The 13,372-nt window shown below is 46.7% G+C and overlaps 1 protein-coding gene across 2 annotated transcripts in view; it reads right to left on the minus strand.

Annotated features, from left to right (window-relative positions):
• Clstn2 (calsyntenin 2) overlaps positions 1-12,854 on the minus strand; it is a 572,791-nt gene extending 559,937 nt beyond the window's left edge. The window contains exon 1 of one of the 2 annotated variants that reach the window (XM_026789022.1): positions 12,095-12,854. In XM_026789022.1, the coding sequence (XP_026644823.1) occupies positions 12,095-12,209 (115 nt within the window). In that variant the 5' untranslated portion in view covers positions 12,210-12,854. The remainder of the gene's footprint in view (positions 1-12,094) is intronic. The other variant, XM_013353582.2, reaches the window with a different exon arrangement.
• Positions 12,855-13,372: the final 518 nt, after the last annotated feature.

Consider the following 13,372-nt stretch of genomic DNA (forward strand, 5'->3'; position numbering starts at 1 on the left):
GTTATTTCCCTGTGCATAAAATCACGCATTAATGCTCAGACTTGAACTAGCATTTCCTCAGATCCCTGATGTGGCAGTCTGCTGTTTGTGTTAATTTCATTGGTTAAATAAAGAGACTGCCTTGGCCCTTTAAGAGGACAGAAAATTAGGTAAGTGGAGTAGACTGAACAGAATTCTGGGAGAAAGAAGCAGATTGAGGAGTCGCCATGGTTCTCCTACCAGACACAGACGCAGGTTAAGATCTTCCCTGGTAAGACACCTCGTGGTGTTACAGGGATATTAAAAATGGGTTACATCGATATGTAAGAGCTAGCCAATAAGAGGCTGGAACTAATGGGCCAGGCAGTGTTTAAAAGAATACAGTTTCCATGTAATTATTTCAGGGCATAAGCTAGCCATGCGGGCGGCCAGGTGCCAGGGACGCAGCCCTGCTGCCATATTACAACAGATCCTAAAGTAAATGTCTGGCTTCGGAGGGATCCCCATTCATGCATTTCTGTGGACTACAGACACAACCTGGAAAGCCCAGGTAGAAATCAGCAACCTCCCTCTGCTCCCTGATGCCCTAGAGGGCTCAGAAATTCACAGGCCTCATCTCAAGTGGCCATCCCACTTGCATTGATAACAAAGCTTTTCCAATTAAAAACCTCATCCTGGCTTCTACGTACACGCTCATCCAATAGTACAAATTGCAAATCGTTCCTAACGATCTGTTTGGAAAGCAGGCATGCTTCATCCACTTAGGATTTGTACAGTCTGGGGATTGATAGAATGCTGATGGGAACAAGTAGGATTCAAGGGGCGACGTGGGAGAACATCAGATCTGCAGCCGTAGAGAGTTACAACTCAATTCTCACCCGTGCGTGACCGACAATGTTCTCCCACAGTATATGGTGTTCTGTGTTAAGACAAACAAGGCGGGACTCAGGATAACATGACTTCCTCTGGGGTTAATTTACAAAGGACACTGAAGTTCACACGCCAAATTATAAACGCTGAGGAACAACAGCATTCCACAGAGTGCTGTGTTGAGGAGGAAGTTCTGAGAGCTACACAGAAGCCAAGCCCTGTGCCTCAAAGTTTCCCGAAATTGCCTTGGTCAGGAAAAGAAGGAACATGATGGTGTCTGTATCCTCCCATAGCGGCAGAAACTTCTAAGACAAGGTTTTCTTCTATCAGGACACAGCTCTGAAAAGACGCTTAAGACCCACCACAGTTGGCATTCAGCATGTATGTAGCCAGTCACTGCCAACCTATTTTCCATAATAAAAGGTGTGTCCCAAAGACCCCTGGGATGGGTCCCAAAATTGGCTATTACTTGAGTAATACTTGATTTAAATTACTTGAGTGTGGTTTAAACACAGGAGACACCTGCCTTCCTCATATGTTCACCTACACTGACCCAGACAGTCTGCCATGCAGTTAGAGCATTATCGTGTGAAAAGCAGATACCCAAAGACAAGAAGAGAGGAGGCATCCTGTGCCACTACCACTTGCCAAGGTCAGAGATGTTTCCTTCCTGATGAGATGATGAGGTGGAGCATGAGGGTGCCAATGTCTCATAGACTTGGGTCCAGAGCGTAGCAACTTCAAATTTCCCATGGAGGAGGCCTTTTAGCTGGAAGTGTGAGCCAGGTGACATGGTGTGCAGATGATGCTCATAGCCAACCCATCCTTGGTAAGACTGGCTTGTTCTGGCCACATTGTCCAGTTGATTGAGAAAGCACATCAGAAAGCTATCATAGTGACAATTCTAGTCATTGTTAGTGGGGTGTTAGGGAGTGGCTTCCAGGAAGAAGCCCTTGGTGCCGCCAAGGATAAGCAGAGAGGTTCTGAAGTGTTTGGTGCAGGCAGATACGTTGCAGGATGGAGACGGTGGGAATGGAGAAATAATGAATGTTGAGGCAATAATTGTGCAACTGGTACACTTCGGGGTAAAAATGGTGGGACTCGGGTTTCCTAAGAGGAGATTTCCAGGAAACAATGCAACTTCACTGAAAGATTTTGGGGCTCTCCCTGGCCCTCATTCCCCTCCTAAGGAGAATTATTGCAGGGGAGCTACAACTAAACTTCTGAAAGACGGAAGTGGAGCTGAGACAGGAGATTGTTCAAAGGGGGAAATGACAGAAGTATAATTAAAAACAAACAACCTTTATTCATTGCTTCTAATTAAAAGAAGGGTATATATCATTGAAATGTCCTATATGTAATTCTAAAATTATCAATCAAGGAATGACCATCCCTACATTGCCTCTGATGCTGTAATTAAAGCATAAATAATTGGCTTTGCTTTTAGGAAAATATGGAGAATAAGAAGGGAGTCAGGATTTTGATGGGCATTGCATTGAATCTGTAGATTGCTTTTGGTAAGAGTGCCATTTTCCCTATGTTAATTCTACCTACCCCAAGAGCATGGGAGACCTTTCTCTTTTCTGGTGTCTTCTTCAGTTTCTTTCTTCAAAGATTAAAGTTCTTGTCATACAGGTAATTCACTTGTTTGGTTAGAGTTACGCCGAGATATTTTATGTTATTTGAGGCTATTGTGAAGGGAGATGTTTCTCTGATTTCTTTCTCAGCCCATTTATCATCTGTGTACAGAAGGACTACTGATTTTTTTTTTTTGCGTGAACCTTATATCCTGCTACATTACTGAAGACATTTATGAGTTGTAGAAGTTCCTTGGTAGAATTTTTAGGGTCACTTATGTAAACTACCATATCACCAGCAAATAGTGAGAGTTTGACTTCTTTTCTGATTTCTATCCCCTTGATCTCCTTTTGTTATCGTATGGCTCTAGCTCGGACCTCAAGTGCTATATTGAATAGATATGGAGAGTATTCTATTGACAACCTTGTGGCTGAGAGGTACTTAAGGAAATGCTCAACATCCTTAGCCATCAAAGCAAAGCAAATCAAAACAACTCTGAGATTCCATCTGAAACCTGAAAGAATGGCCAAGATCAAAAATGTTGATGACAGCTAATCCTGGAGAAAATGTGGAGTAAAGGGAACATTCTTCCATTGTTGGTGGGAGTGCAAACTGGTACAGCTACTTTGGAAATCAGTATGGTGATTTCTCAGAAAATTAGGAAACAAGACCTAACAATACCACTTTTGGGTATATACCCAAAGGATGTTCAATTATACCATAAGGATATGTGCTCAACTGTGTTCATAACAGCATTATTTGTAATAGTCAGAACCTGAAAACAACCGAAATGCCCCTCAACCGAAGACTGGGTAAAGAATATGTGGTAGATTTACACAATAAAGTATGACACAATGGAAAAAATAACGACAGCTTGAAATTTGCAGATGAATGGATGGATCTAGAAAACAGCATAGTGAGTGAAGTGACCCAGACCCAACAAATATCATATGTACTCACTCATAAGTGGCTTTTAGACATAAAGCAAAGAATGCCCAGCTTACAATCCACAATCCCAGAGAACCTAGACAGCTAAAAAGACCCTAAGAGTGGATCTAATCTACATGGGAAGTAGAAAAAGATAAGATCTCCTGAGTAAATTGGGAGCATGGGGACCAAGGGAGAGGGCAGAAGCGGGGGCAGGGAGGAAAAGGGAGGAGATCAGAAAAAAATATATAGCTCAATAAGAACAATTTAAAAAAAAGAAAGAAGCCAGGCAGATGCACCAGGCCTTAGTTATAGTATCCTTTCACTTTGGTTATGAATGATCTTAGTTAGCCCCCTTTTCTGTTCTAAATAAGAACCCACATTACCATAAACAAAAGATACCCAAAAGGAAACGTAACTAAAACTTGGAAAATGACATGTACTGAAAACAATGTGCTTGCCCCTTTTCAAGCAGCCGGTGAGCTTCCTGAGAGGTAGCTTTGCCTTTGGCTCTTGGCTTTAAAACCCAGGTCACCATCTCTCCCAGAGATGAGCTGCCAGGGCAATCTAAAGTCATGAGGGGGGATGTGAGACCCTGGACCAGCCATGTGGGCTTCACTGTCCTTACACATTGTCTGAAAGACCAAAGTTACTTATTTCCTAACTTGAGATACATGGAGAAGGATCCTTCACACTCCAAAATTGCTCCCTGTCCCCTTAATTTTATGTCTAGTCATGAGTGATCCATCCTTTTACGTTAGTCATTCTCTCTGTAGGTTTAGCACCATTAGTTACAAAGCAGACCATTAGGTGAGACTTATTGCATTCCAAAAGGGCAAGATTTGTAGACTGTAGTCTGAACCCATCCCTAAGAATGTTTAGGTCTGAGAACTTGAAGGTACAAAAAAAGTTGGAGAAATGAATGGCCATCAAACCCATATGCACTCAAGCTGGGGAAGTGCTTAGTCCCCCTCCATGAATATTCATAAGCTTCTAAACCACAACATGCTCCATTTCCTTCCTTTCTCCATGAGCATATCTGTCTCCAGGAGCCTCTGCAATGACAGAAAGACTTCCACACACCATGAACCCTGTGCAGGATGGGGTAATCCTAGTGGCAAGCTGTAGCTTGATACTCAGCTATCCCCTCAGTACGCATTCCCTGAGAAACAAGTGTGAGGCTCAATGGGGAGTAGTGGGTCCTCCTCTTCCCCCCAGCAGTTGAAGGAATAGAAATTTTGCCTCTCCCCAGGGCAGGCTGGAGGAGAAACCTGGAGCATGAGGCTTAAGCTTCCATCAGTTGCTTGCTTCTTCTCCACTGACCTCTCAATGTCTTGGACACAATCCATCCTCTGAATCCAGAGGGTCAAGCACAGAAATGACAGAGAATCAGCAGCCCCCTAAAAGAAGACACCCCCCTGGATGCTCACATAGGGCCCACAGCTATCTACCTGCACCTATTTGAGCAGATCCTGTCCCTCACCAAACTAAAAGTTGATGAGGTATACCTTCCTCACCAAACCAGAAGTTTCTTTGCAACATTTAGCCTGAGAATGAGGCAGACGTGTCTCTGGCTTCGGATATAGGGTGCTAAGTGGTTCCTGGCAGCGGGAGTGAGAACTCGTGAATACCTACTCGTGTTCTCAAACTATGCAGGTCCAGAGAAACCACTGCTCCAGATGAATCAGAAACAACACATCCTAAGACTGAGACTTCAATATTTCTGAAGGGTCTCCTTTCTCCTGCCTTCCAACTTTGATATATGTGCTTACTTATCAAGGGTCTGGGGAGGGTTAATTGAATTAATATATGTAAAGTGCTTTAAGTTTGAGCAGAATGCACAATATAAATGAAAGTGTCACTAAAAAGGTTAATCTAATTTACATCTAACACTTTCAGTTCATAGTGTTAATGAACTATATCCTTTTAGAGAGTGATTAATTTATAGAAATGTGATTATTTTTCCTAATGCTATATATGGGTCAGCTTCTCCTATTACTATATCTAATTTTATAGGAAAACTCAACGTTTTATAAATGAAGATAATAAATCAAATGCTCCTGTAATGTTATAGTTCATTAATTACAAGGAGACATGTATTAGATTAACATTTATCTGTTTTAATTAATTTGATGCAATGCAGTTATCCATGAAAACTGGGAAATGTACACATCAGCTTGACATAATATTAACAGTTTTGCTGGTATCTGGCTGAAAACTCTGGGCTTGGCACTGCTGAACTCAGTGGACCATGGACCATGGGGACCATTAGCAGCAACGTGGCATGTGCATCAAAGAACTGGGAAGGAATTTCTCACTAAATTCAAACTTCAGAAAATATAATTAACTGAGTCTATAACACAAGATGAATGGAGAATGATCTAAGGTTTTGTTTGGGGGTTTGGAGTCCCAAAGTCTCAAAACAAATTTCTTAAATATGATCACTTTATTTTCTTAGCTACTTTACCCCTTCAAAGGACATGCAGAGCTGTCTACCTGAATACCTGAAACTTTTGAGGTACAGGACGTGGGCACCATGGAATTCATCCTGCCTATAGAAATCCAGATGCCCAGAGGATCAGAGTCCAGAGACCCTCCAAGCTCATCAGTGAAACCAGACGACGAGAGCTGACAACCACAGCCTTTCTTTCCCTAACACCCCACGGTGATTTTCTAGTCAGACTTGAGCAAAGGCTGCATATTTATTTATCCACATAATGAAACAAACATCGTGGGAAAAGAGTGGCAGAAGACACAAAAATGTGCTTTTATTTTAAATTGACAATTTTCACATGACAATTCAATGCAATGACTCCAAAGAAATAAGTCAAAATTGTGGCTGATTAGACATTCTCAGTCACGGCGAGACCAGGATCTGCAGACTACAAGTGCAATTTAAAGGGGCATCTCGGAGGGCTGACTCCTTCACACGTCTTAGTGTGTGGTTAATGTCCTGAGCCTGCTGCAGGGTTGGGTATTTTAAACCCCTGCAAAGCAGAGGCTGTAAGCTGGTAGGGAAATGGCCGGACCAAAATCAAGAAGTAGCCTGGTGGCACAGGTTGACTCCTGGAGCACTTCCAAGAGCTATGAGAGGCACACTCTCGAATAGAGAGCTTAGCAACGGTCTCAGAGGAGTGAGTGGCACATTTCCCTTTAGGGAGCCACAGTCCTCTATGAAAACAGGTAGATGACATGCGCTTTGAAGGAGGAAAAAAAGGAGGTGAAGCCCTGCCAGAAAGTAGATCATCAGGAGAAATGGAGCGGTACAGCGAAGCACTGTCCACCTCAGAAACTCTTGGAACAACAACAAAAAGCCCCCCAGGTCCTCCCTCAGGGCAGTTTCACCCTTGGTAAGAAGTGGTCCAGGATCCAGCTCAATGCCTTCTCTTCTTGAGGTGAGACATTGCAAGCTGGAAGGGTTTTGGGGAAAGGAGACAAACAGGCTCACTCCAAATCAATAAGGGGTGGGGGGCTAAGAGTGCCGCTTCCACTAAATCAGAATCATGCAGCAATTTGGAAGGATTCTCAGACAGAAAGTCAGTAGCTTTGGATCCCATGGAGCCTCTGCGACCTCCCTCAGGGCCTCCCTCAAGCTCACAGCAAATCACTCTGCTAAATGAGGCTACCTGAGCAGGGATGCCATGTTGACCATACTGTTCTGGACTGGGAATTTCAGTTCTGACACATCTGTGAGACCTTGAACAAGTTCTCTTCTTTCATGGGGCTTCTGATCCCTGCTCCTAGAGTCTGTAAGAGGGTCAGACTGTGTGACAAGAGCTTTAAGATGGCCTCTGAAAGGTAGCCTGCTTTCACCACGCTTGCGCACATCTATCAGCTCCAGAGCCGGGATGCACGCCTTGGAACCAATGCCAAGTGAGCTTCCTCCTCAGTTTTGTCAGTCCACCAATTAAGGGCATTCTTAGTGCTTCGCATTTACCTGCCCGTACCCAGCCCTGTGCATTGACCCAGTCCCTACTCACCCATCAAGACCTGTTTCATTTTCTCCATTACCCTTCCGCTTCTCCTAACCTGGACAATCCCCCCTCACCAGACTTTGGAAGCTCCATGCTTGTTTTGGAGCTTGCTTTATTGTCCTGATTCCCCTCAGATAGGAAGATGGAGGCCGGAAACTATACTTGCTGACCAGGCTAAATAACAAAAGTCACGGTAGGTTGGGATGATGCTAACTCCCTCACAGGCATTTTTCTGCCTTCTGCCTTCTGCCCACTCCTGCCTCCTATCTGTGTTGTCCCCACAGCTCAGTCCTCTCTTCTCCACAGCACCTGTGGTTTCAGTTCAGTTGCTACTAAGCCCTCCCCATGGTCCTTTCTTAAAACCTAATTTTCTGATGGAACCTTTCCCACGGGGTCCAATTAGTCCTGGGCTAGGTAATAAAGAAGAAGACAATAATGAGTCTCAAGCAGTTTTTTGGTCATCCTAGTTTGGGTCACCCTCATCCATGTAAATACAAATCATCCCAAATGCTGTGGATGTCACTGATGAAAAGGAACACTTAGTTGCTGTCTAGGACAGCAAGCTGGGAGGCAAGCTAGCAGCCCAGTAGATGATCTGTTCTTATAACCCAAATTGGCCCACATGAGCTCCTCCTCCAGGGACCAGAAGCTCTCCCAGATCTCTGGGGCTTGTACTTGGAGATACACTTGCTTATTTACATGTGTACAGCACAGTGCCAAGCCTTACTCTCAGCTGGCTCTGCCTGAAGTTTCAGCCTGGCCATTAGAAAGGAAAGGTGGTTTCAAAGGCATTCAGAGAGCAATGAAAGGAGCAGGCAGTCTCGTGACTTACGCCAAATGTGTGTATGTGCATGCGTGTTTATATGTATATGTGGTGTTTGCTCATACGTGCACTTCCCCATACAACGAGAAACTAAAAGACAGAGAGAATCAGGTCTGAGCTGAGTACACAAAGCTTTTCAATTTCAAAGAAGTCAGAAAAGGAAAACTTCAAGTCTTAGACACTATGCCCAGGTGTTTAGAGGGTTGACCATCAGAGTTAATGTTTTTTTCTTTTGTTGTTTTTATGTCTTTTACACCACAATCTGAGATAGCAGCTTTCTGAACTCTATTCTGACAACCACCTTACAAGAGAGGCCTGCCTCTGTATCCCCACTTTAAAGATGAGAAAACTGTGGGTTAAGGGATTAATTCATTTGCCTAAGATTATCTAACGAAGGAGTAATAAAGCCAAGATTCAAAGTCAAGTTTCTCCAACAAGTAAACATAAATTTTACCTTACAGGACAGAAGAAAAATCTAAAATGTTTATGGAAATAAAAAAAAAGGACAGCACCTGAGAATGCATGCAGGTGCATGCACTGAGCTGGACCCTGTTTGCTGCTCATCTAGCAACTAAAAACCAGCCTAAGCCAGATTGCAGGCTCCTGAAGGCCCACAGATCAACCTGGAATCAGGCAAGGAAACACAGGCTTGTCTGAGGCAGAGGCATGACTCTCTGGAAGGGGCCAGGCCAGGAAGGTTCCTAGAGAAGCCCGTGCCCACATCTGACCACATTTGGATGATAATGAGAATCAAGCTGAGGAAGCCCTTCTAACCATAAGACCAGAGGTGACTCGGTATAACTGCGGGTCAGAGAAGACACTAATTCAATGCAGAGGAAAGTTGGGACCCTTGTGCCTCAGTCAGAGAAGTGACCCCTAAGGGCCAGCACCACAGGGGTCCACAGCGCCGTTCAGGACAGGTATTGAGTGTGTAATATTGTGCAGCATTCAAAGGGGGGCTTTGAGTCTGCGCCTGAAAGGACAAGGCTGCTCCCTTAAGCCAGAACACTGGTTTGCACAGACACAAGCCAGTTCTGGTTCCCCACCCCACACACAGCCTGCTCACATGCTAGGGGAGACTGTAGTAACTGATGGTCTGCACTCACGGACTGTACTCAAGGACCTCTCTGCTGGGAGGCTGGCAACTAGAAAGAGAATGGATACTGAGCTCTTGATGCTGTGAGGTCACTGGCACTTGACCGCATGGCCCTTCAGGTGACTGGCTGCCTGGAGTTCATTGTCTTTCTCTCGGCTAAGTTGTGCCCCTCTCTAGAATGGTTTCCAGTATATATAAGCTGGTCTTTTCAAGAAATCTGAGAAGGGTTTGGCTTTTTCGTCCTATCCTAGGCGTAGGAGGGTAAGGAAGCAGGCTCTAACTACCCAGTCAGTGTATTGTTTCTGAACTGGAACATGGTTGCACTGCAATTTCAACTATTGGTAAAAACCCCCAACAGCTGGCAGCTTCTGGGTCTTCTGCAGCAAGAAGGGAGAACACACTGCTATCCAGACACACCATCTTACAGGGGTTCACGGCCAAGAGAGCACTTCCAAACAGTTGTCCAGAGTGTGTGTAGTACAACTCAGAGGGTGTGTACAACTCCGAGGCTGCTTACGACTCAGAGACTGTGTACGACCCAGACAGGCTGCTCCATGCTCGTTCCCAGCTGTCTTCTTTCTGCCTGTGCTAGGAAGTGCATTGAGAAAGAAAGCGATCTCTCTGTTCAGTCTCTCTCACAGGCCCATCTTCTCTTTCTTGATGATGGGAATTGAAATGATAGGAACCTTTAAAACATCCGTGTCAGAGACACAGACACAGAACACACAGTTTTATTGTCCCTCTCAAATATTCCTCAGGGATTATATGATTTAGAAATATAAAACTTAAATGCATTGAAATAAGGAATGTCTGTCCTGTAAATATCAGCTCAACTGTTATAATAAATGTGTCTGCTGTAACCAAATATTACTCATCTCAAAATAAATAAATAGCAAATGGTGCTCTTTGCAGCCTCCTAGTGGTTGGAAGGGGAACGACAAGAAGAATTCAGAGATTAGCTCTCATTCTCAAGGCCCAAAAACTCTTACAGTAGAACAACAAAAAGCTTGGCTTTAACCACGAAGTAGATATGTTCTAAGTGAAGAAAATAAACGAACTTCTGTAATAACTAAGATTATATATGTATAATATGTATAACACACACAGAGCCACACTCTAGATCAGTGGAAGCCTGCATTGCTGCTGATTTACTTTGTCTCCCTAGTCTCCGATTTCCCACTCTCACCGAACAACTAAGCAACTTGTTACACACAAGGAGCTCTCTTCTCAAATGACTTTTTCCCTGGTCTTTTCTTACTGTGAGCTCCCTACCCTCTTTGTCGACAAGGGCTTATAAAGATGCCACTTACTCTGCCACAAAGTGGTTGATAGCCCCGGAATAAAGGAATCTGCCTGCCTATCAAAGTGTGTGTACTGGGAGGAGAGCAAACCATTTGGAAGTTCGTTGTTTTCTTTATTCTTATTGCAGCGTAGCACATTGGTCCCTTTATACAGACATGCACTTTCTAAAAGGCATTTTCGTGATGGTCTTTTCAAAGACGAAACTCCTTGTTAGGAATGGGGAGGGTGGGTGTTAGAATGACGCTGCTGTATAAAACTTTTTCATATTATGCCACCAAAATTTAATAAATGAAAAGAATAGAAGTATCTCCCATCTCTAATTTATCACTTGCAAATGACAGGCAGGGCAGTTCTCAAAGCCCAGACAAGGCGAATGGCCTGCTTCCCCAACTCCCCAGTCACCAGAGAGATCCAGTCTGCTGTGCACTTCTCCCTGCTCTGCTAGCAAGCCTCTCTAAATCGGGCTGTCTCTAGTTGTGAGTCTTTTTCCAACAAGGACAAACCGCCAGTCTTCAAAATATCTCCAGGCAAGAATTCCAAGGACCACATAATCCCTCACCTTCACCTGACAGAAACCAAAAGCACATCCTCCTCGTCAACAGCGCAGAGAATCAACAAGTTACCGCTTAAGCCGAGCGCTCCATCCTGAAATCAGTCAGAGCCTCCCCTGAGCCCACCACCATCCACCTCAACCCTGCTCCTGCGAAGCCTCCCAACCTCCGGCTACCGCGTGACCTTAGGTTCCAGTCCCGCCCCCTAGACGCTGGCTCCCCAGCATGCGCTCAGCCCAGCGCTCCCTGGCAGCTGTCAAAGTCTGGGGCTCGCTGGCTTCTAGGTTCGCCCTGATAGCGCCAGCATTCATGAGAATCTTGGAGGGTTGGAGAGGTCAAGATCAATTAGAAAGACCAGAGAGGAGTTCCGGGCTCTGAAACTCGGACCTCTGGAGAAAAGCAGAGTGCGGCAGGAAGGACCATCACATCCCGCGCTTCTTCCGGACTCTGCCCATCATGAGAGTGTGCGTTCCCAGGGGACCCAGAGCCTGAGCTGCGGAGCCTGGGGAGCGCCCGGGTGCGGGCAAGGCTTTCTTTCAGATGCCTACAAGTTCCCAAGCCATACCTAACCTGGAGTACCAGTCCTTCTCAGCTCGCTCCTCTGAAGACGCCCCTGGTTCTTGCCCCCAGGACAGGAGTAGACAGACACCTGTCCCCCGCCCCTCCCCCTGCCGCCTACAGCGCCCGTACCGGATCCTGCTCCAAGCATCTCTGAGCCGAGCCCGCGATGCTCCCAACCCAGCACACAGGGCCCCAAAGTTCTCTGCACTCCATAGACCTCGCCTTCTCCTTGGAGCCAGGACCCCGCCCAAAGAATGGACCTGAAAACCTCTTGGGTCCACAGCTAAGGGCGCTGACTTCGGGGACCTTGCGCGCGAAACCGAAGCTGCCACAGGAAAGGGTGGGTACTGAACGCATAAGTCCGCGGTTTGCACCCTCCAGCCCGCCTTGCCTGGCTCTTTCCTGCTGAGGAAGAAACTTCCCCAGCACCCACCTTTCGCCGCGAGGAGGCGGCGCCGCCGGCTGTCCCCGCCGTCGCCACTGCCGCCGCTGCTCCCCACGCCCAGCGCCAGCAGGAGCGGCACCAAGCACAGCCTCCTCGGCAGCATCCTCGCCGCCTGAGCCGCTACCAAGCTACTGCCGCCGCCGCCGCAGCCTAACGTTCGCTGCCGGTGTCCCCCTGTGCCCGCCACGGGTCGCCTCGCTGCAGCTTCTGGGTGAGCTACAGGCGCCGTCGCCGCCGCCCTCACCCTCTGCCTCAGCTGCCCTCCACCGCGCAGCTCGCTTGCCGGCAACAGCAGCACTCACTGGCGCGGACCGGAGCGGCTCAGGCGCTCACCCCGGGACGGCCCGTGACGTCACGAAGGGAGGGGGTGGTTCGTGCATATTCATGAGACGCGGACATTGGCGCTGGGTTGTGTGCTCCTCCGCCTCTCAGCTCAGGCCCCCAACTTTCCACAGCCATCCCCAATGCCAGGCACTTGTATGATCCCCCTCGGTCAGGCGCAGGCTCCCGAAGGACCCTAAAGGGAGGCTCCAGGGAGCCTTAGGGCTTGGCGTCCCCGCGGCACCTCTCCAAACTGCAGCTGCGAGGTGCGGTGATCTCCTCCACAAAGTGATCACCTGCGACCTGAGGATCTTCTGTAAGGGCGCAGGCGACCCTATCCTGGTGTGCCCTTTGAACCGACCTCCCTGAGGAAGGGGCAGGATACTGTCTCTCAGGGCCCTGCCCCTGGCTGTGGTCTAGAAATGGACGCTCTATGCCGCCTGGTCTGGGGAGGGCGCCAGGCTCTCGCTAGAGCTGCAAAGCGCTGGTGCCTCTAGGAGTTGTAGGGCAGAGATAGCCTAGGACCTGCGTGGCAATGCCAGGTTCTGCGCCATTTCAGCCACTGCTGGAGTCAGGGACTGGCTGAAACAGAAAAAGCTACCTTCAGTCTGCAGTGGGAACCACATTCAAACTTCCCCCTCAGAAGTTAAGACTTTTTCCCACTGTCTTTAGAGCATGCCATGCCTTCTAAAATCTTAAGCCGGGGAGCATCGTCATTGGAAGGTGGGATTCATACTGTTCTCCACACCTTCAAACACACTCAAAAGGCTTCAAAAGGACCAAGACCATTCCCAGCAAAACCAACCAATGGCTCACAATAAATCACTGGCTGTATTTCACTAGGTGTGCTATTTTCCCACAATTCAGGGGTCAGATAGAGTTGAGAAATGAAGTAAATAAAAAAAACATAGAAACAAACAAAATTATGCCTTCGTTCATCATTCA

This window comes from Microtus ochrogaster, unplaced genomic scaffold (genome assembly GCF_000317375.1).
Source record: "Microtus ochrogaster isolate Prairie Vole_2 unplaced genomic scaffold, MicOch1.0 UNK12, whole genome shotgun sequence".
NCBI classification, from domain to species: domain Eukaryota; kingdom Metazoa; phylum Chordata; class Mammalia; order Rodentia; family Cricetidae; genus Microtus; species Microtus ochrogaster.